We start from the raw sequence: 27,616 nt of genomic DNA, 5'->3' as shown, positions 1-27,616 counted from the left end.
TCACCGGGCGCTCGGGCGAAGGGAAGGAAAGCGGTCGCTGTCAGCAATTGCCTTCCCCCCTCCTCCTGCTCCACCTCTACCTCCCCCTCCTCCGCCACCCGACCCCTCCCTCTTTGATATAAGAAAAAATGGCAGCTGCTGGTAGCGGCTGAATCAGGCTTAGTTATAAGACGCAGGCGCAGCTCCCGTTCCTCTTTCTACCGAGAGGGGAAAATTACGCGGGGGGGGTTTCGGGTACCGAGCGTGCCACGCCGCGCGTTTCTTCCGCGCAGAATCCCCGGCTATTGGCCGATCACCGCGTCCCGATGGGCGGAGTCGAGCAGCCCCGAAAGGCGGGGCCTCCGTTCGATTCAAGGCCACGCCCCTACGACCGGGACGCAGAGGACGCAGAGCGAAGGGAGGAGGCCCAACCAACGACCATCCTGCCGAAGTGAGGTCAGTCTACCAGGCACTAGGTCTGTTACGAGGAGCGTCCGCGCGTGCTTTTCACCGCTGATTCGGATTCCTGACCACCCGTCAAAAACCGGCCGCTGTTGAAACGTTCGCGTTCCGGGTTTAATACAAGCCGACGTCGTGTCCGTGCGGAGGATACTGGGAGCCCGCAGACGGAGTCGCTTCAACAGCGTTCAAAGGACGTTATTTATTTAAGAGTGGTGACGGAGACTCGGTGGTTTGATTGTTCTTATCTGTATGTCGGCGCGATCATGTGCTCCTGAAGTATTGTGCCGAAAAACGTAATATGAATTTGTGCCCATATCGTTGCCTCGCATCGGTGCATACGACATGCAGCGTGACCATGTTTGACCGAGTGAGCGTGACCGTCGCCGTCGCAGCCGCAGCGCGTCTTCTCAAGGGATCCTTCCGTGCTCCTTCGGCGACCGACACTTGAGTCCTGGCGGAGCGTCTTAAGCGAGGGAACTGGAAGCAACGGGCCGTCTACAAGGGAGGGAATGTTGCTGGAGTCGCGTACCTTCGCCGGCTGCAGGAAGAGACACGGACTGACGGTCAGGACTGAGACCCGGGGCGGTGGCGCTGCAGAAGAGGAATCCTCCTGCTCGCGCCTCCTCGGTAAAATGCAGAGCGAGTCTACGACTACCACGGTTAATTCTGCTGGAATACCGCGGTGCAACCGAGACGACGGCGACGAGAGCTCGAGCCCTTCGCCCAACAGCAGCATACCTGGGCTGCTCAACAACCTCAGCAACAATTGCAACTCCAATCGGCCATGCGCCACGGACTTCAGCATAGCGGCCATCATGGCACGGAGAGATTCACGCAACCAGCAGCAGCAGCATCATCATAACCGGAACTCGCAGCAACAAGCCGTCGGTGGAGGAAAACTCCATCAACACGGTGAGTACGCGAGTTATTTCTACCAATTCGGATCGTTGACGGTTGGATCAAAGAGTTCGTTGTCGAAGCTTTACGTCCGATGTTCGCAGTCGGTTTTTAATTTTAATTAGGTACATTTTAGATCCTTTCCCGAGACAGTTTAAGAAATATGAAGCGAACATGGACGGTGTTTCAAACATCCATCGAGAAGTGAAGGCTCCGTTGGGCACGGATTAGATATTCTGAAATTGTTTGGGTGCAACAATCGTCGTATGAGACAGAACAATAATACCCAGCTTCGACAAAAGTTGGCGAAAATTTTTACGCGGTTCAGGCAATTTTCCAAGACGGCAATATTTCGCTAGATCGCGATGGTGATAGACTGATTAAAACATTCAGTGATAGCAGGTCTCGCATTCTCTTTCTGCGCAGTCTCGTTATACCGACATTACGTTACTCGAACAGCATAATTTTCAGGAGATGAATAAGATTAAGCGACCATTAACTGTGTAATTAATTGCACTCGAGTCGCAAAAAGATTTGTAATACCTCTTGTGAGTTCAATATTCAATTTGCAACGAATATAAGGATAGGTGAGCTCGAAATAAATCATCGGAGAAATGATCTCCACAAATTGAAGTGTTATAAATGAAAACTCACCATTCAATGTCACTGTTTCTTCGCTTTGATTTGCAAGAGTTGTCTAAACCACTTTCAACCGACAACACTATCGATCTGAAACAAAAATTTGAGAATAAGTGATGTAAAAATGATCTAATTTCGAGAAGCGAAATACTCGTTGCTCGTTTAAATCATTTTTCTGAGGAAATGTAGATGGAAAAATTCATCTCGGAAGATTTGCAAACCATTCGTTTACGACGAAACTATAATATCAATGATTAATAACTTGAAATTGCAGAGTGAGCGTTAGGTTTTTAATTTGAAAAAAATTGCAATAACGTATTAGATCCAAAACAATTGATGATCGGGATTATGCGGCGTTTAAAAATATTTTCTGTTGTAAAGAAAAACCGGTTTAGATAAATTCCTATAATTTGATTTTAGTCACAGATTCTAAGCATTCGATTTACCAAATTTTTGTTTCGGTACTTTCGTGTTTAGAATGTACACACGATACATCATTAAAATCACCATGAAACTTGAGTCGAATGACTCGTACGACGCGAAGGAAATTTGAGTGCCTTCGAAATGTCTGACCTCGATTAAAATAATTGCAAGAAAATGAACTGCGGACAAAATACAACATCAATTAGCATCTACGTGTCCGATTTTCGCAAACCAGTGAAGTAAACGACCGAAACACAAACAAGCAATTCGCATCGATTCTGACACATAAATTTGACTGTTTCGATACTTGCGTGTTCGAGACTGCGCAAGAGTCGCCAGATCGTTACAAGAAGAAACAATTGTTGGATACTTGGGATTAAAAGGGCAAGAAATTTGATGTTGATTGAATTACGCGCGGCAAGAAAGAGAAACTTACAATAAATGCTTCGCGTGTCCGAACCACAATTATTGAGGTATCGCAACTTTGGCAAGAATTCAGTTGGATTTTCGATTTGACGTGGTAGTTTGCCAACGTCGGTGACCGCGAGGAAACGATTCCAGTCCTGCGTGATTCGACGCAGACGTTGCCGTCGAAACGCGGGACCAGGTGCGGACCATAAAGACATTTAAGCGATCGGGATGGCCGAGCGGTGGTAGGGCAAAGGGAGATATCTCGAGACGAGGGATCCGTGGGTGCCCGTAGGTGCTAACCAACAAGCTAGCAGCCGGCCTAACTACTGTTGGAATGAGCCCTATCTCCCCCGGCATCGGAAACCCACTGGTTCGTTGTTTACAAAACATAACAATTTACGCGGGGACCGAACACGCACGCAAAGCGACCATTAATTTATCACCGAGCTCGGCGATCCGTGCCTCGAAGACTGACTTTGGGCCCGCCAGACTCTTCTTCCTCCTTTTCCTCCGTCTTTCCCTTCCTTTCGACGTTGAGAACTTTCTGCAGTCAGGCTTCCTGCATCCTTGACTTTACCTACTGCATACATCCTGACAAAATTTGTGCATAGAATACACAGACGCTATGGAACACGTTTGCTTCGGTTCGCCGAGGTCTGAAGCATGTACAGTCTGGTCATAAAAGCCTCGCAACAATGGCTCAAAAAGTTAAGATGCAAGTTTAATCGAATTGAAAAAAACGCTTCGTGATCCCGGAAAAAATTTGTGAAAATTTCAAACCTGAACTTAATTTTAACCGTACGCATTTTCATAGATCAGTTTCGCACAGACTTTTGCAACCTCTGCTTTATCGACATTTTTTCTTATATTTTCTTGACCTGACTGTACATCCCATAATTCCTTAATAGAGCTGTGCCTCTGTTTGGTGTCGTCTCGGAGCTGATAGCCTTTAAACTTTTAATTTAAGGCCTGATGAGGCAAGATGCCGCTTAGCTCTTAATCATATACACCCGCAGTTTACACCCATACCACGTGGCTTCACTCATCGTACAAACCCTGCAGTCAGAACGCCGAATATTCCCGAGTCTATAAAATGTAACCAGAGTTGTTCGCGACGGCAAAAATCTCTGTCAAAATCAATGCGAATCATTTTACGTCCTTAATTTTATTTCAGTTTATAATCGAATGTTTCCTTACGATTATAGTGAAGAAACCGAATGTGTGACTGAAAGTTATTCTTGCATTGCGCTCGGCTTTTTTTTATTACAATATGCGTGTGATTGAGGGGTAAAAATTAGACGTCCATTAAATTTCATCCACTTTACACAAGTAATTTGCTATCGAGAGAATCGAAAGAAAAAAAAAAATTTCGTCTAAAATTGAGAAGGTACGACTAAAGTTAGCCAAGCTGAAATTAGTTTAAACAAACACCCAATTAGTATAGAAAGTATTTTTAACCCCGCAATCTTTTAATGTAAAAGCCGGTCTATTAGGCATTTTAGAGTAATCTAATTTGTGAATAGATATCGTTGATTACCAAAATGATGAAAGTAGCAGCATAAGTAATTTCGACGGTTATTAGAATTGTTGATGTACAAAAAAAAAAAAAATAAGAAAAAAAAAGAAAAACTTGACACTGGAACTCCAACATTGGATCATTTGTATGTATGAGAAATATTTCAACAGTGAGTAAAATGGCTACATGTATTTGAGTCTTGCAGACAATTATGATTAAATAGCATTTTTTCGGCAAGGTAAAAATTTCGTCATTTATTTAAGAGTTCAAAAAAGACGCACATTATAACGTAGCCAAATAAGCGACCAGTGGGAACGATTCGTGGTTAGGGTTTACGGATGCCATGCTGATAATTACGTTGAGATTTTACGGTCAAGATTTAGGGAGAATATGTTGAAATTTTGTTAGAAGATCAATGAAGCAATCAAAAAGTATTATAAGACTATGTGTAATTTTTTTCATCCGTTGATTCACTATATACACATTTACTTTGCTGATAATAATCACTTTTTGTTGTAATAACTGAAGTAATCAGTAAGAATGGTGAATTTTTATGGATAAATTATGGGCACTCATGAGATAACATGAACTTATAATAACAGCAAGATAATATTATATTAAAAGATATAATGTAATCTTTGATCGAATTGAGAGTTGCAGCCCGAAAACAAGAGTTTGACTCCGTGTGGTAGAAGCAGTGAGAATGGAGGAGCAGTATGAAGAATAGGAAATATTTGTGGTACAATAATAGGAGATGAGGTATTCCGAGTTCTTTTATCAGGCGCATACTCTGTCAGTAAAATAAGAAGCACTGGCTGAAAGACGTATGTTTTGGTTCAGAGGTACTGAATAGAGCTGTTCGAATAGAGAAAAAATATGTAAAGTAATAGATTTTCACTGAAAAAAGCTTTAAGAATAAGTAAGTTATTACAGTTGCTTTTTCCATAAGCGAAAGATCAAAGTTATTGGTTCGGCATTTTAGGCTAGATCGATTTGGATGAAAGAAAAACACTTCAAGTTCAATATGAACCAAAAAATGGACTACATTGAAGTGGATCATTTATATATACTCAATCTGGGGGTATTTGCAGCTTGTAAGAGAATCTGTAAAAAAAAAATCGCTTCGAAAAAAAAACACATTTGCAAGGCTCTTTCATTTAGATGTTACTTATTGTTCGTAAATTATATGAGTATCTGAATAGTTCGATATTCTGTCGTGAAAAGCGTAACAACTATTTCAAGAGCAGTAGAGACGCAGTTTTTGAAACGTTGCTTGCCGTACTGACAAAAAATAAATTTTATCATTAAAGAGGATTGAATTGAAAAAGTTCTTCGCAAACATCTACCATAGATTGTTTATTGTAGGTCAAACTCGAACAACTTTTTTAACAAATGTTTCGAAAACTTTTTGTCTTCCCTACCCTAGAAATAATTCTTGCATACCTACTCCGACGAAAAAGATGTTTTGAGAAACGACTTTTGAAACACTTTACGTGAAGAAATTTACGCGATTATGGATGTAAATATCTCAGTTATATCAGAGTTTTTATCCGTAGTATTCCATAAGCCGGAGTTTCTCAAGAAAGTTTCTTAGAACATTTTTAGAGCATTTTGCCGCAGTAGGGTACGAGTAATTGTTAAGTGGCGGGTTTCATTATTCAACCCACCGTTGGAAAAAAAAATAGATTTTTTCCCCATTGTTAATCAAATTACACGTAATTCCTTCGCAAACGTTTGATGACATGGAAATACAAAATTGCAATAATAACGCGTTAAATAGACCAAGCAAAAACTATGCAGCACAAATGGCGCATCGAACAACGTCGCAATATATGACAAGATTTGGGAGCGTAATGATGCATGTTAATTCGCACCTTTATAAATTTTCGAAATTTATTAAACCATTATAAACAAAATATACACTAATTCTGAAAGGCCAACTCATTGAAAATCATTCTAAAATTGCCCAATAACAATGTTTTCTCCCGACGTATCGTTACGTTAACGTTACCAACTTCAGTCTCCTGAAAATCGGTCACTGATTCACGCATGCGCAAACTCTCACGCACGTCGTCGCAAGCTTTCGACGCGATGCGAAAGATACGGGACAGTAACAAGATTCTCACCCCACGCAAGACCCCTGAGAGCTTAATAATCTGCAGTGAGGTAAACATAAGTTTATCGGTGAAACAAATTCTACCAGCAGAAAAACACGGAGAATGTCGCGAACTGGCAAGAAGCTTGGCGGCCAATGGCCGCTGATCTGTTGTCACTAGGTTGCTAAATTTGGGAAGGAAACAATTGACAAGCCTCCCGAAGGGTCGCGAGGTACGATGCTTCGCTCATTTGAGCTATCAAACAAGAAATTAGTTAAAGATACTACTCACGGAGACACAGAGCGAGGATGCGGCACGTTGAGTCAGGATGCTAACTGAAGATTTAGAGACACGCAATCACAATGATCACAACGATCACAACGGATTCTCACTGATAACTCTACAGAAGTAAGGCGCACGAACTTGACGACTCCTGCGACGCGTTACTTATGTTCCTGACGGGACCCGCGGCGCTCGCGTTCACTTGTTTGGTCGTGTTTCCGAGCCTCGTTGTAGGATGGCGTTGGTGGCGAGAAGGTTGAGCGTCGCTGCCGCGAGTACAATCTGGACATTGGCCATCGGATGAAGATGCGTGAAGTAGACTACGGTCTGAATAGAGTAACAACCGCTACTGTCAGCAATCTCGTATCTTTCTTGCACTTTTTGGCACCGGTCTATCTTTGTTCTAGGGACTTTTCAGCCGTGACAATTTGTTCCGAAATCGTAAAAAGCCCGAGTAAGTTTGTCTCGTGTAACTTCACTTGTGTCCTGTAACAATCAGTTTTAGAAACTTGGAGATATTTGTGTGAATTCACTTGCAACATAAATTCCTGACAGTATGGCAGAAAAACTCTGAGGATACAAAAGACGTATAATTTAATTAACGCCAAAATACCGCTTGACCAGTGTAATTTCCAGTAACTGTGTAGAAATATCTCAATTTGATTGCTGAAATTTCGGCAGACTTATGGAAAAAGTTTCGTAGCTTGTCAAAATTTCCGCAAACTTGTCATCATTTTAGTTTTACTGAAAATATTTTTCTACAATATGTGCAGGATTTTTTAGCTGCATTTAAAAAAAATTGATTTCTACTGTTTCCAAAATGTTTCCACTTTCGCTCGGAAGTCTATCCAGTTTTTCAAAACACGCCACCGACAGCAGACACACCAAAACACTATATTTCAATACATAAATCAATATTTTTCAGATGTGTGACGCACTCATAGAATTTGGTATATTATGTGGCGAGGGACGAAAGTCGGCGATTGCGACGAGTGTGAAGCTTGCGCCTGAATAAAGCGAGGACGGCAATTACACGAGTTGCGATCGCCAACTTTTGGCCCGAGTCACACACGATAGTTTTTATAATAAGTGAATGAAAAGTGGTGAGTTAGTTCTGTGGAACGTAAGTGGGCAATTTCTTCTCCCTAGGGTCAAAAGTGAAGAAATTGTGGACTGCGGATGCGCGAACCTACCTTTACAACACACTGAGATGAAGTTGGTTACCTACTTTCTTTCCGCTAAACTGCTACGCGAACCCCCAATTTTCATGCACTTTTGATAACAAATGAAATTGCTGAACGTGTGGTGGCAGAACACTATTTACGTTCACGTTTCGAATCGTACTAACCCTGTAACTGCATTTTATGCATGTTTCATGATACGAACTTACTTTGGGAAACTTGTTTATCTCGGACGCATATTGTTTGATGTTGACTTGCTTGGAGAATGTGGAAAAATTTAGGAGTTTGATCTCTCTACTGTATAATTCGGTTTTGGTCGTATCGAAACATTCATAGCTTTACACTTTTTTCGTGTGAAAAACGAATGGAGAACGGTTTAATTAGACAAGAATGAACGCAATATGCAGTTCTAATTCGTCTTTTGACTTACTTATACAAGAATGTTTTTATCTCTTTTACTTTACACAGTTCCTAACTGAATCTCATACAGCGAAAAACAAATTTATTTGCAAGGTTGGAATGTTTTGCTCTTGAACTGAATATGACTTCAATGCGAACTCTGATAAAATGGGTTGACTCTTGAGAAGACGTAAAAGAAGCATAAGCGAACAGAAGCATATACATCTAAACGGATGTAGGTATATAATTGTCGTCCGTAATGACTGAAGTATTTTTAAATACTTGCTCTACCTTGACGTATAAATCTTGTAACGTACTACTTGCATTGAGTAAGTCACGAAGCATTAAGTGGCATGTAAATTTAGACGCCTTAATTAAGCCAATTAGATACATATTTCTATTACGGACGTACATATAAGCACACACGCGTATCGTTATTTTTGTAGATTATCGTGAAATAGGATGTATGCACATATACCTAATGTATTGTATATTCCCGAACTGAGACAGATAATTATTTCCAATTAGTGGAACAGACGGTACTAAAATTCGAGCCCTATATTTTTCTCTTCACTTTTTGTAATGACGAATCGATGCATGATTAGAAAAATATCGAAGAAATATAGGATACAGCTATCGTCCGTTACACTAGTTTCATTTTTCAGTTCAAATATCGAAGAAACGAAACACGTTCATTCGTTATAAAGTGTTCAGAAATTTTCCGGAAAATAACATGTGTAAATTGGTTTACATATTTAGTGATCAAGTATCTGAAAGTAAAAATAATTTTCATTACTTTTCTTCACAAATTTTTAAATATTATCGAAAAAACTCTTGAAAATTGTTATTTTTCTTTTGCTTATCGAATCTTGGAATGGAAATTCTGACACTTCTAAAAATTATCTGGTAAATCTTTAGAGAATACTCGAAAAGTATTGGGATTTCGAGGCCCTTTTAAAACACGCTGTAAATGTGTAGTATTTTTAATGGTGCGGTTTTCCGAGTTCTTTATTCGTAAGATATTTGAAGAAAATAGTCAAATCAATATGTTTCCACCAGAGTTACATGATTTATCGAAATATTAAAATTGAAAAGTGTGTGAACTTGTACCCAGAGAATTTAATTTACGTTGTTACTCCGTTCCTGCGTCTGTCTGTCGTCTGTCAACACTCAGACGTAGAGTTTCCGACCGTTTTGAATGAACAATATCTCCGACAGGTCGCGGAGCAAGAAAGCATCGGGAACAGAGCGCCGCCATTCTTATAAATAGCATCTTATTTCCTCTTTAAAGAATTCCTGTCGAGGCATGGCATCTGTGCTCTGACGCCACGACCACTTCAGAAGCAAAACGCATCAATTGAAATATCACCCTTGTCGTAGCTGTGTGCGAGCGTCTAGACGAACAGCGGAGCGTGTTTTGTCCTCCGTTAGTCGTAACTCCACGCTGACACATTTCAAATTTCTACAATCAGAGTCATTGTGAACAAGCGCTGGTAAAGCAGTCGCCTAATTTTTGCTCTTGGTGGTCAAAATTCAGTAAAACCGACAACGTGAATCGCTTTTTTCAGAAAGGGAACCGGGTGGCTCAGGCGTTTCAAGGGGAAGACCGCCGCCTTTGGATAATGTTGACACGGAGGAAGAACCGGAAAATGATGACGCCGGAAGCACGAGTGGCAAGGCTGCGTCACCCGCAAATCCTCTGCTCCAGGAGCGGTCGAATTGCGAAGAACTCAGGCACGTCGTTTGCCATTTGGAGACCAAGGAGCTCTGGGACAAGTTTAACAAGCTGGGTACGGAGATGATCATCACCAAAACGGGACGGTTCGTATATGATATTTATGAATCTTAAGAATATTAGAATTCAGGTATGCAATAGACTCGAAAAGTGTTGGCGTGAAAAATTTGAGAAACGAAGGTTTAGAATCAATAATTGCATCAAGTACTTGCGAGTTTTATCGGAGAACTATCCCATTGCTGCGTAAAAGAAGAATTGAAGACTGCAAATTCAGGTCTAAATAGTTCATTGATTATCAATCAGAAATGAGTTACACTGTCGAGCACATATTCACCCATACCAAATTCGAATAGTTTATTCAAATTCAATAAATATTAGCTCAGTTTTGTTGAAATTGGGTAAGTTTTAGATCATAAACCATTTTGCAAACAAAATAAGTTGCGATGATCAGATTAGAGTACCGATTGCCTGTCTGAAAAAAATGGAATAGTATATTGCTGCCTAAAAAGTTGTTGATAGCTGAGTTCTAGAATTGCAAATCCGTTCGGTTTTTCCCACATATACTGCGGAAACATTGTTATGACCTAATTCAACTTTATTAACCTCAGTCGCACTTGTTCAGTTCTTATTTAAAATTTTTGTCGTTCATAAATAGGCGAATTTTTCTCACAGTGTATTAATGATAATGATAGTTAAAATGATAACAACAACAACAGCAACGATAATAATATAAATAATGTTAATAATAGTAATGATAATAGTAACCACTGCCATCAAATCCGGAAGGATGGGGGGCAAGCGAAGAACGATCAGTAACCATCATTACGCGTTTGCAACCGTCTTAAGATGTTCCATAGAAACATTCGCATTTGTACGGAGGACTAGGAAAATCGCGAATTCACTGAAACCTGTTAAATTCCAATAATAAACTGAACAGTCGATAAATTCGACAATCATTTTCGAAAGACGAGTCGCTTAATGAAAATCGCAACCTAAGATCGAGACGACATTAAACAGCATGTCGCCAGTTCAAGTTGCTTATACCAAACCCCGTAAGAATTATTCTTCTCGACGTTTTCCCAGCTGCCGGTCTTGTCCGGTAGCCAGATTAGATTTCCCTCGAAGTCGATGGTAGCCAAGAGATACGGATTTACGTCCGTGTGATCGCGGTGCATCTTCGAAGGTGCGAAGGAGTACCGTACCATTCATCCAAGGAGTATAAATAACCGAGGACAAGAGCCATCGATCAGCTCGAGCGCCGATCGCGGGTTACGCGTTATTTGATCAAAGAATCGAGAGTCGGGTAAAGCCGTATCTGCATGTGTTTAAAAAAGGTAGAAACGGATGGTGCTGCTCACCGCGGTAGCGGCGCGAACCTCGACTTAGCGCATCGCTGCGCCACCCTTTAACCGTGGTCCGAGAATCCAAGAGGGGAACATTAATACAACGTCGCGCCCCCTGCTGGGCGCGCACTAAACCAACCACGGGGACACCCGCCGATCTTATCTCGCCTTCGATCTCGCGACCGGTGCATCGTCGTCTCCGAGTCGAGTAGGCGACTCGGTATGCATTCATCCCGGTCGAGCCTCGGGGTCGTGAGTAATGCTTTTATTTATCAACCCGTCCTTTGTTAATGAATTGAGCGTGCCGCAGGCGTTGGGCTGAGGGGTTGCTGCAGGTACCTAGTATCCTATCTCTTCCCACGTGGGAAACCCGGGACTTTGTAACACAGGAAGACAGGTTTTCGATGGGGAGAATTGGGAGGGAGTTGAGGAAGAAGGAAGCGAGCAGGCGCGCAACGGCGAACCGGAGACAAAGGAAAACCGACTGATGGGGCGGGACACGTAAGTTGACGGGTGAAGGGAGCGACGACCAGCGTCGCGACGCGGATCTAATTACCGAGGCGCTGGCGGACGACGCGCTGCGGAACTGCTCGCGTTTCCCCCTCGCGGGGGATCCACGCTTGGTGAGCGCTAGGGCGTGGAGACCGTGCGGCGGGCAATTAGGTACCCACCCGTCGCCGTAGACGCCCGTTCTTACCCTAGGATTTTCTTCCTCCATTTCCCTCCATTTTACAACAATTAAGAGGAGGGGAAACTTCGGTGCATCCTTCAAAGTCCCAAAGGCTGCGATTTATTTTTCAAATTTGTTAATATAATTTCTATCGAATATCGTAAACGAGAGATTATTCGAAATGCTTATCTTCAGCTCTGCTGCAGGTGAAAAGATATTCCGTTCCTGTTACGCGAACAATCGTGATGAGAATTATTGGATTTTGAAATTTTTTTTTTGAAAACGAAGTCTACGCCAAGTCGGGTCTAAGCGCGGATTCCTCTTGCAAAAAGCAAACAACCTCCCTGTGTTGAGATCTATCCAGTTTTCCTGAATTCCGGGGGAAGTGCAGAAATACCGAATGAAGTATTGAAGCATGTTGATCGGGTCGCATACTTAATTATAAAAGTAACTTTTAGCCCAATATTTTACTTTTTATCAATTTAATATCGCGAAACTGAATTGTAACCGTTTGCGCGAAGTTGTCTGTCTCTTTATAGTCGCAGAATTCAGTTAAAACGGAGGTTCAAACGATCAACTGATTACGCTGTATTGCTCTGGTCATACGAGCATTAAACAATAAATTTAAAAATACCAATAAAAAAGTTGAACAAAAACTTTAGACAGTTGAACGTAAACTGAGCTTATCGCTGATAACGAGATACTACAGTGTGCGAATATTTGTGATTGACAATATAGTTATAATGAAGTTACAGGATACGAACAGTTTTCAAACGACAGGCCCGCAATGATTGGAATAAAAGTTAGACCATGATGCTTGCGAACAGCGTCCAAGATGGACGCTGCGTTTTTATTCCTCCAATGTGAAAAAAGGAAAAATCGCAATGGTAACGCCTGCCTCGTTTAACTCTTCGCAGGCGAATGTTCCCGACTTGTCGGGTGTCCTTTAGTGGCCTGAGGGCGGAGGGTCGCTATGCAGTACTGATGGACATCGTCCCCGTGGACAACAAGAGGTATCGATACGCCTACCACAGGAGTTCCTGGCTCGTAGCCGGAAAAGCTGATCCACCCGCGCCTGCCCGTCTCTACCTTCACCCCGACTCTCCCTTTACCGGGGAACAGCTGCGCAAGCAGGTCGTCTCCTTCGAGAAGGTCAAGCTGACCAACAACGATTTGGATAAGCTGGGACACGTGAGTCTTCATCGCTGTTATTATTATTACGCTTCCTTTTTTCCATTCGTTCACCGCAATTCTCCACATCTATGGACATCTAATCGCTGTTACAATCTAATTGCTCATGTGTCGGGCAATTTTTCTACTAAAGTTCGTTCGATGTTTCGATAAAACTCACTAGTCGTTTCAAACAGAATGCGCTACTACCGTTTTTCCCCTCTAATTTCTTGTTACCATCACAATGATTTAGTTCGGGTAATTAGTGAAGAGTGATGAATGGATGGGCATCCGTCAACTTTTCAACCCGAATTGATCTGATATGTCAAGGAGATATTTTAGCTAAATAAAAAAAAATAAAAAATATGTTGCCACTTTTCATCTCATAATTTCTTGTGACTGTTGCAATGATTTAGATCAATTAATTCAAAGTGACGGATGCATCGATAGGCCGAAGTGAGAAAGCTCAGCAACAGCGAAAGCCACCAAGTTAAAATGGTTCGTTTGAATTTCAGCTTGTGCTTAATTCGATGCACAAATATCAGCCCCGCATTCACCTTGTGATACGTCCCGACTCCGGCGCTGGAGGACCGATTTTGGATCTCGAGCAGGAACCTTACAAAACGTTCGTCTTCCCGGAGGCCATTTTTACAGCCGTAACCGCCTACCAAAATCAACTCGTAAGTCGCTTAGTTCTATCTTTCTACTTACCGAGGGAGAGACACGGAAACATTTGTAATTGAGTCGCGTTTTTGTCTAAACGGAAAAAAAAAATAAAGGAAATGCAACAGTGTTTATAGTTAGGGAGAAATTCAAACAGCCAAACGGGATCTTAAATTACAAGTACCGGGTGTTTTCGGTAAATTGACGTCTGCAGCAAAGCTTCAAATCCTGAAAAACAGAAAACAAATCGTACTTGCTTAGGTACGTCGGAGGAAAGAAGAGTCAAACCCCTCGGAGGAACATACATATTGTCAGCTGAGTCGAGGAATGGTTAAATTTTGCTGTGACAGAGTGTCAAAACTTACGCCCCAGGCTTACTTGTGATCCTAAATCTCGCCGCGATGGTTACAGTGGCGCAAACAACCAAGATTTGGTTTCAAATACCTCCGCTGATGGAATGAGCAGCGAAAACTTCCGCTGTGCGTTTCACGCTGTTCTTGCAAATACACGTTAGATTGGCCGGGATCATATTGTGTGGAATTCCTCGACAAATTTCACTTCACTGAAGCTTTACGATCGCGTTGTTTATACACATACGTTTGGATTAAACGCAATGGAAAAGTTTCTTCGCCTTAGACGTCTTGCGCTGCTGCACCGTTAAGCGGAAGATTAAGACTGATAAATGAACCTGGAATTCGAACGAAACTTTAAGAAGTAGGCTGGATATTAATTATCCGTGCACTTACGCCATCGCGTAAGTCTTATTATGAGTAGTTAGTACTCGCTATCGTCGACTTCCGTTATTGATTATTCGACAGTCATTCTCAAATTAGGTTCATGCCCAATGCATCTGTACAGTATTTCAAGATCCACCGAAGTTCGAATCAAATATTACTCGAATATGAGCTATCCATAAAGTTTTTGTTCGCAGAGTGATGGTTACTTGATCTATAGATGATCAAAATGACCGTTATTGAACTAGTTCATATTCAAAAATAATGAACATTCGACTACTGTGCAATTCTTGACATTAATTTGAGGCTATGCCAAGTTCTTCAATAGATCATCACTTCAACAGTGATCGAAAACATTTTTTTAGAAAATTTTTGCAGATTTCACAAACTTTGAATGTTTTTCATTATATTCAGCCTGTCCCCACGTAACTTATCCCATCGAATAATTTCACAGACTCCATGTATAAGTTTTGTAAAAAGTTTACAAACATTTGCACAGATTTGAGCTAAAATACAAAATTTTTTAAAGTTTCACAACTTTTTTCAAAATGTCTTTTTATAAAAATGTTCACACAGTGCCGGTAAAAATCCTTTTACCCTCCGTCGACCCGGTTGATTGACTTTCGAAAAAATTTTGTGCAGTGTGATTTCAATGAATTTTTCTCAAAACACACCTCAATTTGTGATTTCTTTATTGAAGTTATCCGACATTGTCTAAAAAAAAGTGTACTAGATATTTAAAAGTATTCGAATATGATTAACCCTTTGAAAACACGCCTATTTTTTGAATCATGCAAAATTGCTGGGTCACAATGACCCTCCTGTTCCACTTTTCATGTCATACCATTTAAAACCTACGAGTCCGATCTACCTGAAAAAAGCCATGTGTATAATTTCACTATCATAGAATATGACAAGTCACAAGTAAGAAAAAAAAAGTATATGTAAAAAGAGAAATTTTTCACGAATTACTGTTTCAGGAGAAAAACATGGGTCAGAACGACCCGGTACGTTCTCGATGGGTTAATTGGAAATAAGTAGAGTTTACAATAAAGTCGCTGGCATTTTCGAAATACTTGTTTAAAAATAGTAGGAAACGTTTTGTGCCCGAAGGATCAAGGCGTATGACTTTACGAGCTTAGGTATAGAGGCTCGAAGGCAAGACCGAATTCCGGGAATCCCAGCGGAAACGCACCTGCGAAAAACGAGCCCACGCGTCGCGGTCAGCTCTTATAACAACGAGCCGGGTTGTGAGCACGTAGAATATTGTAGGTTTACCGAGGGCTGCGGATCTGCATTATCGTATTTCACGGGCGTCGTTTAGAGCGCGCGTGTGGTCCAAGCAGCCGCCGACGTCGCCGACGCATTCTCGGCCGTCGCGGCGCTCCCGCCGCTTTCTCCGCGTTCCCCGTTCCGGAGTTTCCTTCCACCGTTAGGTTAGGATCGCCCGCTTTGAGACCTCCGCGCTCGCCGTCCGCACGCGACGTCTCGCGATCACCGGAATCTGGTGCACCTCTGATCTCGTCGAAGTGACAATAGACGAACGGACGGCATTCCTTATTCCTCCGCTCCGCTGACTTTCCGCAGTGACGCAACGTTGACTCGTAAGAGCTCTCCATGCTGCACTTCGCTTCGCGAGCTTCGCGAGCTTCGCGAGCTTCACGAGAGAGAGAGAGAGAGAGAGAGAGAGAGAGAGCGGCGCGTGTGCGAGCGGGTGGTCCAGCTACCGTCTTCTCCGGCGTCCCAGCCGCGACGACTCGGCCCAACTGTTGATGACGATGATGAGGTGCGAAGAGATTGCTCCGGCAATTACCTACGCGCAGTTCTTCGTTCATCACTCCGAATTCTTTCGACCACGTCACGTCGAGATGTATCAGATTCGTTCCTTCCTGGCAGCCTCCGACTCTTCGAGACGTCTTCCCGGATCTCGTTATCCTCTCTACTGTCACCTACTGTACCGTTTCTCCTGTTTTCACAAATTCTCTCGTCACACCTAAGTTTCTTTTCTTTTTTTCTTTTTGCGACACACTCCCTGTTCGGTACGGCGTGAATATTGCAACAAACAAACTCATTTCCGATCTTAGTCTTCGTCGATTTTAAAGCAGTAGTGATTATTCTTCATCATCAGCTGGTTCACGTTCAACCTCTTCTCTATACCTTATTGAATTATATTCCATTTGCACGGTTCCGTCATCGTTCCTAGAGATTCATAACTTTATTTTACGGAGGTTCTATCTTGCCTTATTTCCCCCTATCACATCGGTATTGTTTTGTTTCGAGATTATCTAAAACTTCAAACACGGTACATGAATCGTGAGTAATTGAATCAAGTTACCGAAAAACTTGCTTTCAACAAGTTTACCGAGATTTCCTGGAGGTGAAAACTCGTCAGTTTACAGGTTATATAGTTCTGCTGATTTCTAAATAAGCACAGTCTATTTTTATTATACCCTTGCCACGTGTTGTGCTCGCATGTGTATAATGTAAGACTGATTCACGAATCTGTTTAGCTAATCGTGCGTTGACTAACATCATAAAACGAAATGACTAAGTCACCATTCCACCTAAAATCTAGTTTTTAAGACTCCTGAAGCGACAACCCTTTGGGCGAATTTTTGTCCAACACTTTTGCGATTGCTCAATTCTTTCCGTAAAATCTTGCTTAACCATGCGAAGAAGATATATCGTCAGTGTCATACTGTATGTGCGGATGTTTCACAAGAAATTCATTGCACGCAATCGGGTTTTCAAAATATATGAAAACATTTTACTATTTTAAAACTTATTTCAACAAAATAAAGGTGTAACTGCTTGTACGAAGTTTCCTTCCACATTATACTTTTACGATTCAACTGAAACAATCAGCTGATCTACAAATGCGACGCCATATTGCTTCAAATCAGCCATATTACTTTCGATCCGAGTTACAGCGCATCGAGAATTCATTACAATATTTCTAAATAAGTTATACAAAAAAGAGGTGACTTGTTTAAGTAAACTTTGTTGAGCTTAACTTTTGATTTGTGCAAATTTTGAAAACGTTGCACCGGCGCTGTGGAAAAATTTGGTATCTCATCCGAAGACCGTACCAAAGCTTTTACTAGAACACGTAGAACCTGTTAAATTGTATCAAACAATGCTTGACGGAAGTTGACGAGAGCTCTCCGGCGTCCGTCACTTCCCGAGGTCCCAAACTGCATCACGTTTAACCGATGCGTCGTGTTAGTTTTTAACTTGCCGGTTCGTATATTTCCTCGTCTAACCCTCGGACTTCTTTGCGGTAGGCTGGGATCGGTGGTTCCTGTCCCCTCCCTCGACTCTTCGCTCTCGTCTCCGTTTAACAGGATTTTATTATTTTTATTTCCCCCCCCCCCCCCCCCCTGCTTTTTCTTCACCGACTTCCCGTAGCTGCTGGCAAGTCGCATCACGCTGCGCCAGTCGCGCCGAAGTCATTTCACTTTTTGCCCCCCATCTCCGACTTCACTTCTCGACGTTCTCGTAATGACCTTACGAGCGTTTCGCATCCAACGTCCTTCTCACTCACACGTCATAATTCATAACTTAACTGCCTCGCTTTCCCCTTGAATTCCCCTCGATCCCTAGCGCATGACTATTTGTCTCTCTTTCTCCGACCATTCTTCAGAGACACACTGTCATCGGAGTGATGCGTTGCCACCGCATTCCAGAGTTATTCAAAATGACACGTACGTTGCTCGCAATCTAATCATCCATAAAAGAGAGACGAGTTTTCAAATCAATTTATACACCCGTTGGTTGGTATTCACGTTCGATTTGAACGACTGCCAGCATTGCGTCGGGTAACGGCTTTATTCAAAAATTTTCTCATTCGAGAGGTACTTAATTATTCCTGCCTTTTGAAATTATTTCTAAAGACTGCCAATATCTCTTCAACACCATTGAATGCTTCTTTTACTTGTTTGATTCTACGATGAGATTCGAATACACTTTTAAAATTTTTTCTAACTTAAAATTTCATCTGATCAGAATTCTGATTTGAATACCAACGGTAAATTAAGAAGATCGTAGGAGCATCGATCAATATTTATCCTCAAGTTACTCAGACTCCTAATTTTATTCAGAAGACATTTTCTTTACAACTCCAATAAAATACTTTTCCTCTGCATCACATTGGTATCGGTAAAAATATAATTTCTCACGATTGCACCAACGTAGATTTTTATCAGGAAAATAGCAACGCGTGCAGGTGGGAGATCGGCTGATTCTACCCGAAATTTTGGCATTTCAAGGCTTGTAATTTGATAAACTCCAAATTAAGTTGATTATCGCTTCGAGATAATAGCGTCGTCTGCTAATCGTGAAACAATCAATGCCTAGCCTCACCTAATTTCCAATGATAACCAAGCTGGTTGAAATCGGTAGTGTGGTTAAATTTCGGCGATATTAGCCTCCCCCCCCCCCCCTGCCCCTCGCCCATCTTTTGCTTACACTTTACGCGGTACGTGGCGCGTGGGTGGGGGTCAAAGAAGGAGGCGATGGTTTTAGTGGCTGCAGGCGTCGCCGTCGGCGGCTGAGCGAAAGAAAACATAAATAATCGGGCTCAAATGAGACAGCAGCTCGAAGCCACACACGGCGGTATCAGCAGCGTCGGTGGCGTCGGCGACGGCAGCTCGGTCTCTCTCTCTCTCTCTCTCCCTCTCTCTCTCTCTCTTTCTCTCTTGCTTTGCGAGAGAGCCACGAAGAGAGACGGTCACCAAGTTACGGTATGGTATAATGACTCAGAGCGCTCCGCGCGAGACGCTTTTCAATGAGTGTATCTCTATTAAATATATAAATAGACACGCCTTTACCTACGTGCAAAGATTCAGACCCTCTCACCCTCTCTCTCTCTATCTCTCTCTCTTTCTCTTCCTCTTCCTCTTTCCCGACGGTCGCGTTACAACTCAATTTAACAAAAGTCGATCGCCGACCGAAGTTGGCCATCATTGTTGTCAACACCGCTGACGGTTAAGTTATGTTGATTAGTTTTATGGCCCATTTTTAATTTTTTTAATCAATCCACTTATATATGAATCTCAGATGTGTAAGAAAAAAATTAGTTATGTAATCCTTTGCGATGCATATCGGATGTTCTCGTTACTTTATTCATGAGCCAACCCGATTCGATTTTACTAAATAATAATAACAACAACAACTGAAAATCATTGTTGTAGTCGGCTTTGCTCAGAAATTTTTTATCCGCAAAAAAATCTGAGCTATACCCAAACTAAATATCAGGGTTCCTAAGGTTTTGTCCAAATGGCCATTGTTCTGAAGTTCTTAGAAGCCTGAAATTTATGCGAAAGGACTGTTGGGTAAAGTAGCACAATTATTTAGTACATAAATAACACCGGAAAAAATATGTAAGTCACGTGGTTAATCGCATATGTAAAAGTACTGCCAGTTTCGAAGTAAGAGATATCGGAAATCATTTCTTTCAACCACCATTCTATCGTGATGTCAGTGTTCAGTATATTTGAATAAAGGTGATGTTCCGGTCGATTTCGACGTTGACGTACACATCTCCACATATCTAACAAGTCCACGCAAACGCAAACGTGGAAAAACGCTTAACAAGCGATTATGTATGTAATTCTGAACAAAAACACTGTAACTAGATATTTGGAGATGCGTATGTCAACGTCGGAAACCACCAGGACACCACTTTAACCTCACTTTACTGTTCTGACCTACAAAATCTTAATTTTGATACATTGACATGCCGGAATCGTAAATAATTATATTACGCGAATGTCGCATTGAAAAGGCATGTCACAATCAGTTCTTGTGATTATCTACAGCTACATTTAATCATTTTCGTCAATAAATTAAACATATAAAGCAGATAATCGTTACCGATTTCCGAATCGGTTTTCGTAAATGTAATTGGTGAGAATTGTTTAAAAATTTTTACCTCGGACAACTCAGTCCTTATTTCGTAAACCATTTGGACTTCACCGGTTGCACGTTATATTTGACAAACAACATTTTGGGACTTGGTATGCACACCTAGAAAACAAATGTAATCGGTAAAGGGCAGCTTCAGGATACATTGAAGTGAATTTAGCGGAAATCAATTTATGCAAATCGTTGAATTTCCAAAAGTCGAGACTTCCGTTTTAGATTTGTACTTCGACCATGACGTACACCGTTTCCTGTGCATTTATATTTATACCTATATACTCGTATCAGCCTTGGAAATGCGAAAAAATGTTAAAGTGTCGAGGATCAGGGAACGGGGAAGCGGTCCAGATGTTTGGCTAATGATGTCAACGGATTCGTTACTGTGTGTCCAGAAGAGGACCCGGACGAAAGAGTCTTATTACCCTGGCCTAAGGCTTCACTTGCTTTACTACGACCCGGCGAAAGCCGGGGCTGCACGTGGTGCTTGTGCCGCGCGAACACCCAGTCTAATTGGACCACCCACATGCTTCACTTCGCTATACCAACCTACTTCACTTCGGCATGCCATGCCCTTCTGGATTTTCGGTCTCTTTTTCTCTCTCCCCGCGTTGTAACGCCGTGCGTTTCTCTTGTTCGTGTTATTTTTCACCTAGGCACCTTACGCAACACGATTGAATACATGCAGCGATCTCATCAAGAGCTTGAGAGATTTTTTCAACGATGCCCACCTTTTGCTAATTATCACACAAGCACGGCCGTGAAGCTCATCATTTCTTGGCATTTGATAAGACTCCGTTTTTCCGTAGGAAGGAAAAGTGTAAAATTCGAATTGCTAAAATTGTCGACAAAACGGAATAGTGACAAATCAACTGAGCGAACTACATTCTACACTTCCTCTATCCTGAGTAGTAGGATCGTTTCCAACCTTGGCAAATGATGGAGTTTGCAATGGTGTTTGTGTGGTGATTAAAAAAAGTTTGGAAAATCAACGAAATCTCAATAATTTTGTCGTTATAATATCCTAATGCACAGATGATTGTGAACCCTAGATATTTTTGTACTCGTTCGTCAATTTTTTAAACTCTTCTTGGTGGGCACTGAAACTGGATCGTAAACCGTATGATTCCCAAGAATTTGAAAAGATTTCATCACCCTGGTAAATGAAAAAAGTTTAAACTACGGTTTTCCCAACCTGTCGGTGAAACATTGGAGTCCCACCATCCCTTCAGGGCGCGAAGCATCTTTACGGATAGTTAATACTGCTTGCAGAGTAATAAAACCGATGAAACAACGCGAGGCTGTTGAAACCCACATCGACAGTAACTTCCCTGTCTGTTACATTTCGGGTTGAACCGAGCATTAACCGCTCGTTTATCAATCTACGAAGCAAACCAGGGGTATTGAACATTGCTGAATAGTTCAAAGAAAATGTATTTTTTTAACGACTCGACCAAATAAATAATTCGCTAACCGTTGGCGATGACGTTGCGTGACGGGAAACGGAAATCTACAAGAAACGTCAAGTTCGGTGGATCGCAGTGTATAATTCTAGCGAAGTCCGGCCAAGTTTCGAATCTTCTTAGAGGTAATTCGAACGTTTTAAATCCTGTCTTATGCCGATTAGCATCAAGTTCACTGTAAAATTTGTCCTTTGGCGGTGGATTCATTGACAGAGCTCAGATGGCTTCTGCAATAAACGACCACCGTGTCGGTGTATTTAAAACCTGTCGACATCTGGGTGCGTGCGAACAACACGCGGATCTTTTTTCAAGCAAAAGGATAAGCGTGGCTCGATCGCATCTGGGAGAAGCTTCTCTTTGTTTCGGTTAATCACAGGCGAGGGTTTTGGCACAAGGTTGTTTAAAATTAATAATTGTGAATGTTGGAGAAATTTATTAGGAGTAAATTTTTATGCGACTATTAAATTACCCTTTTAAAATTAATTGTTACACAACCTCAGTAGAAAGTCGGGAGTCTCGATCAAATGAATTAAACTGGTGTTCAAAAACGATTCAATTTGATTTCAGATTACGAAACTGAAGATTGACAGCAATCCCTTCGCCAAAGGTTTCAGAGATTCTTCTCGACTAACCGAATTCGAGAGGTGAGTGTATAACATGATCCGAAGAATTTTCGTCACACTTTGGTTACAATGCGCCTTGCGAAAGCAAGTAATGAGCTCTCGTACCTTGCTGCATATTGAACATATTCATTATGAATTGCGCAAGTCGATTTCGTTCAATTTCAAACCGAGTGACACGCGAAAGTAATAACGGTGTCCGATTCGAAAAGTGTGAGCCTCGGTTGCTCGATTGTATAATCTGCATATTTATTCGGAAACGTGTACTTTACGAAAGAATTTAAATTCTTGAAGCACGCGCATAAAAAAGAAAAACAAATTTTCACAATTAATCGTAATGCATGCAGCAATTCGACAACTGGTTATATAATTATGAAAAATATAACCAATTTTTTGCACGACGGATTTTCAGTTCTATTTTCATTCTAATTCCGTCACAATCGTGATTTATCCAGCAAATATAATGCATTTTTATGAAACTGTACACAACAATGCAAATTTCTCGTTCGGAGTTTCTTTTGCCGTCAGGATCGCAAGCTTGACGAAAGCAAGCTTTCGAGATTATCCTCAACTTCAAACCAATATATTATTTGTTGAACGATATTAGAATTTAACTAGTTATTGGAAATAGCGTCAATCCACTTGATAAAAAATTGCTGTTTCCCGCGAAATTGAATCAACCAGTCACAACTCGTCATAACTTCAAGCACTTACAAATGTGTACGAAATGAGCCAGGATCTAATTAGACGAGATTGGTTAGTCTGCTAGAGTAAGCGATAAAAAATTAGCGCACTCGCACTTCAGCCAACAATTTCTTGATATTGTTACGATAGAATCTATACTTTGGCAAAAAAAAAAAACTCGGAAACAGAATATTCCAGACAAATTTCACTAACATTTTCCAATCTATTCTGAAAATTTCGAATTCTCAGAAGATTTTAAAATCTTATCAGAGACATTCGATTTAAAGTAGAATCCAGGGTAACGTAAACATCAAAGTATTTAATGAAAATATTACTTCTCTGCTTACCTCGTAATTTTTAAGTCACGAAACGTAGCTCAAATCGTATTTTCGGCTCTTGCCGGACTCTGATTTTTCTTCCCCCCGTTTCAAAACCCACCCATGAAATTCCACCGAAACCGTACCGACCATCGGGAAATCCCAAAGACGATCCGAGGACTTTTCGTCACACGTGCGTGCAATAAAACGAGAAAAAAAAAATCAATCATCCACGAGTGTTCACTTGAAAGGGGATGTTTCGTTTAAAATTGCAGAGAGACGATGGAGTCAATGCTAGCGGAGCAGCAATACCTGCGATCGCCGTTGCGGCTCTCCTACGAAATGGAGCAGCTCCAGGCGGCGGGAACCACGAGCAACCTAAGCCTCGAGGAGAAGGCCCTCCTGGCAGCTCGATCTCAGCTCTTCCTGCGGGCGGCGGCAGCCGCGGCGGTTGGGCCTTACACACCCCTTGTTAACCCAGCGTTGATGTACTCCGGTGTCGCCGCGGCAGCTTCCTCGAGTCACCATCACCACCAGCAGCAGCAGCAGCAGCAGCAGCAGCAACAGCAACAACAACAGCAGCAGCTCTGGTGGGCCTCGTCGATCGGGCCCACTCTATTCGCGGCGGCGCATCATCACCATCAGCAACAGATCGCGGCCTCGAACGCGCAGCAACAGGCCGCAACTGGACCAGCGGCGCCCCGCCCACTTTACCCTTCCGCCCTGGCCTTGGCCCATCACCGTTTCTCTCCGTATCACACGGCTAACCCTGTCTCGGCAGTCACATCCTCCGCACCCTCGCCCTCGCCATCCAGGAGGGCTACACCCTCACCGACCGACAGTCTTTGCTGCGAGGCCCAGGACCTCTCGCCCTCCTAGTCCGACGCCGCCTTTCCTCTTCCTCTTACTCCGCGTAAATGTCATCGGTATTTTCAACCCCCTCGATCGCTAAGCCCGGTCTCCTCCTCGCCGACCGCTCTGCCCCACCTCTGAGCATCCGTTTGGCCTCGATTCACACTGAAATGTTAATCGCTATGCGGTACAAGTGAAAATCTTTATCAATTTGACAAAATTTTGTCTCAGAGACAATTTTTTTTTGTTAGTACTCTCACGGTAATCAAACCCTGATACTAAATATCCACGAGAAAGAAGTTGAGGGTGCGAATTTATGCCCAAGTTGAGGGATTTTTTTTTTTTTTTCTCGTCAGGGTAAGTGAAACAAACTCGTACGAATTGTGAGAAATATTTTTGTTTTCGTCGTATTTGGTGACTCCGTAAATTATTTTTTGTGTGTATGCGAATGTTTTAAAACTCGCAGTGTTCGTGATAGTGTAGAATTTTCCTTGTGGGAATATTTCTATGTGAAAAATCGTCGAAGTTTAGGAAAAGTCGGAAGATATCAAAATTGTTACAACATTTAATTTTGGTGATTATTTCTTATCATTTATCGGTATTTCTCACCTGTGAAATTTGGTAATTTGAAATTTATTTGAAAAACTCGTCAAATTCTCGGAGACTCGTTGTCGGAAAAATTTTGTGAATTGCCGATATATTTGAAGAAAATCAAAAAACCGTCAATGTCTTCTGCAGTGAAAATTGAAAGCACTGTACGTGCTAATTTTTTTTTTTTTTTTTTTTTCAACATTTGTGAATACAGTGTAATTTTTTAGAGGAAGATTTTCAGTAAGGCATCATCATAGCAAGAAAATAATTCCATCACTTGAAATGATAACGAGTGCATGTTTCAGTGAACAGTAAGGTACGAAATTTTCCACTTGATGAAATTTGCTACCTACAGCAGATTTCAAAAAGCTGCCGTTTAGCTTCCTATCAAGAAAAAGGAGATGTTTAATAGAAAATACAAAACCTGGCAGTAAGTCTTGTCTTGTGAGATCACTGTTACAGCTGTTCGAGAACACTTCGATAAAGGCACGAGAGAAAGGTATTCTTGTAAATAAATTTCTGGAGGAAAACATTATAACTGTAATCTGGCTGCCCTCGAAAGATGTACGACATTGTATCGAGTACTACTATGTAAATATCAACTATAGGTTATCCGCCTCTACTACTGTAATATAAGCTGTATATTTCGTATCATGACTTATTGTTATTGTTATTTATGTTTTAACGGCTATTCATTGCCATTGTTAAAAAAAGTACAGGATACGTTGTCTCCGTAGTTGATATTCATTGAAGATGAACCACAGGCGAGATATATCTAAATTTGTAAGAAAGAAACCTAAGAGTGCAGAAGTTAGAGAAACAGATCCCCAGAGTTCAGTTTTTAAAGATTATAATACATTTGGGAGTGATTAACCACTTTCACGTGACGTGTACTTTTATTTTTCAAAGATTATCATAACGTCAGAGCCTCGGGAAACTATACACCGAAACGCGTATGCGCCAGCTTTTTTTCGTTTGCTGAAGCAGGTTGACCAACTTGGTCTGATTGGATCCCAGCTCGATTTGTCCAGATTTGTAAATGCTTGAGGTTAGGATGAATTTTAAGGTGGACTCATTGTGAGTTACGGAATAGTCTATTCAATTTCACAAGGAAATGAAATTTCGAAGTTGAGTGGATTAACGTGACGGACAATAAATAATCAAATCGTAGCAGGTATTCTTGATCAACCAAGGCAAGTTGGTTAATATTGAAATTTAAATATCTTAATCCAGTTTTTATCCGGTTGGCGAGCCTGACGAGCAGACGAAACTTGAAGCGTGATTTGGTCCGATCATCCAATGAAATCGAATTATTTGGCACATTCACATTAGGGTGTGCAGTTTCTTAAAATTGTCTCACCATTTGCACTTCCAGAAATATAATGTATTTTGTACTATTTTTACAATTACACCATAATAATATGATTATTACCGCTACCATGATTAGTATTAGCATATAGCGAACGTTAAATTGTTAATGCTTGTGTTGTGAGAACGCCTACCTATCACCGTGCAAGTTGTCCCTTGTAAATATACCCTATAATAAACTCTTGTACTGAATCGTTTCATCATCTTCACTTTCCACGTATCTTCATAATTTTCATTAGAAATTATCCTTTCTATTGCTATATTCGAGTTCCCCCGGATTATACATGCCTGATAGTCCTCAGAGCCTCAAATGTAAAAATTTACGGAGAGTCCGTTGTTTCAGGTTTTGACCCACAAGAATTGAAGGTATGTCAGGAAAGATTGGAATACGAGTAAGCTCTCTTAGCTTATACTCTTAGCAAAAAAAGTATCGTCTGACGACCTAAAAAATGATATCGAAAATTACGTAACTTTATCATTAGAACTAGAACTACGATATCAATCAATTTGCTGATTTAAGATTTATTATATCTCATTCTGGAACATTCAGCATTGAAAAACATACCTGCACTCATCTTGAACTAAGAACTTATTTCATCCGAAAATATATCACGATCATAACGTACCGCAAGCCTGCAATTCCAATACTCCATAATTTATGAATAGGCACTGTAGGTACTCACCAATTTTCTTTCGTTTTAGAAGTGCAGAATTCCAGACTGTAGAAGATTTAATTACTATTTCGATCAACAAGTGCAACTGAAATCGAGGGATTTTCGACCTCCCAGTCTTATGGACAGATTCAGCAAATGGTATTTTACTAGTTCTTCTTCTTCAGAGTACGGAGATTTGTTTGAAAAACTATAAACACGCTTGGACTCGATTTTCAATCGCTTCGAGGTTATGGCGCACTACTGTGTGACTGAATCCCGCATTTTTTCAAAAAGTTTCTAAATTCCCTTCAGTGGCCACACAATCGCGATCATAGACCCTGTAATTTCCTACCTTCCAATGCGATTTAATGGCTCAGGAGAAGACGAGTAAAATACGACCTGCTGACTTAGTCGGTAAAACAGGAAGTTCCAAAATTTCCCTAATAGAGTTAATTCCATGTTGTAGGTACAACGTCCGTTTGAAACGATCTGACTATATATTGGTAAGGTAATTACGATTAGTAGATGAAAATTGACGCCAGAGGTGTT

At 41.4% G+C, this 27,616-nt stretch overlaps 1 protein-coding gene and 1 long non-coding RNA gene across 2 annotated transcripts in view; one reads left to right on the top strand and one right to left on the bottom strand.

Moving 5' to 3' along the window:
- LOC124175274 overlaps window positions 1–6,833 on the bottom strand; it is a 64,268-nt gene extending 57,435 nt beyond the window's left edge. The window contains exons 1-2 of the long non-coding RNA XR_006869133.1: window positions 6,715–6,833; window positions 1,993–2,067 (exon numbers count right to left, since the gene is read on the bottom strand). This is a non-coding gene — a long non-coding RNA (uncharacterized LOC124175274). The remainder of the gene's footprint in view (window positions 1–1,992; window positions 2,068–6,714) is intronic.
- Window positions 456–26,606, top strand: LOC124175264 (T-box transcription factor TBX20-like). The gene is made up of 6 exons (XM_046555326.1): window positions 456–1,353; window positions 9,854–10,106; window positions 12,951–13,224; window positions 13,719–13,883; window positions 22,550–22,626; window positions 23,879–26,606. The coding sequence occupies exons 1-6, from the start codon at window positions 951–953 to the stop codon at window positions 24,480–24,482; spliced, it is 1,776 nt and encodes a 591-aa protein (XP_046411282.1). The 5' UTR covers window positions 456–950; the 3' UTR covers window positions 24,483–26,606.
- The last annotated feature ends 1,010 nt before the right edge of the window (window positions 26,607–27,616 follow it).

This window comes from Neodiprion fabricii, chromosome 2 (genome assembly GCF_021155785.1).
Source record: "Neodiprion fabricii isolate iyNeoFabr1 chromosome 2, iyNeoFabr1.1, whole genome shotgun sequence".
Taxonomy (NCBI): Eukaryota; Metazoa; Arthropoda; class Insecta; order Hymenoptera; family Diprionidae; genus Neodiprion; species Neodiprion fabricii.
The sequence above is the reverse complement of the archived record's forward strand: the minus strand, read 5'-3'. Positions and strand labels throughout refer to the sequence as shown.

What these genes read in the sequence shown, in the direction of transcription:
- LOC124175264 (XM_046555326.1), top strand. Translation starts at nt 951, where the DNA reads ATGTTGCTGGAGTCGCGTACCTTCGCCGGCTGCAGGAAGAGACACGGA. An exon ending in ATTTGGATAAGCTGGGACAC is followed by an intron (nt 13,225 to 13,718) that starts GTGAGTCTTCAT and finishes TTTGAATTTCAG; the next exon opens with CTTGTGCTTAATTCGATGCA. An exon ending in CGACTAACCGAATTCGAGAG is followed by an intron (nt 22,627 to 23,878) that starts GTGAGTGTATAA and finishes TTAAAATTGCAG; the next exon opens with AGAGACGATGGAGTCAATGC.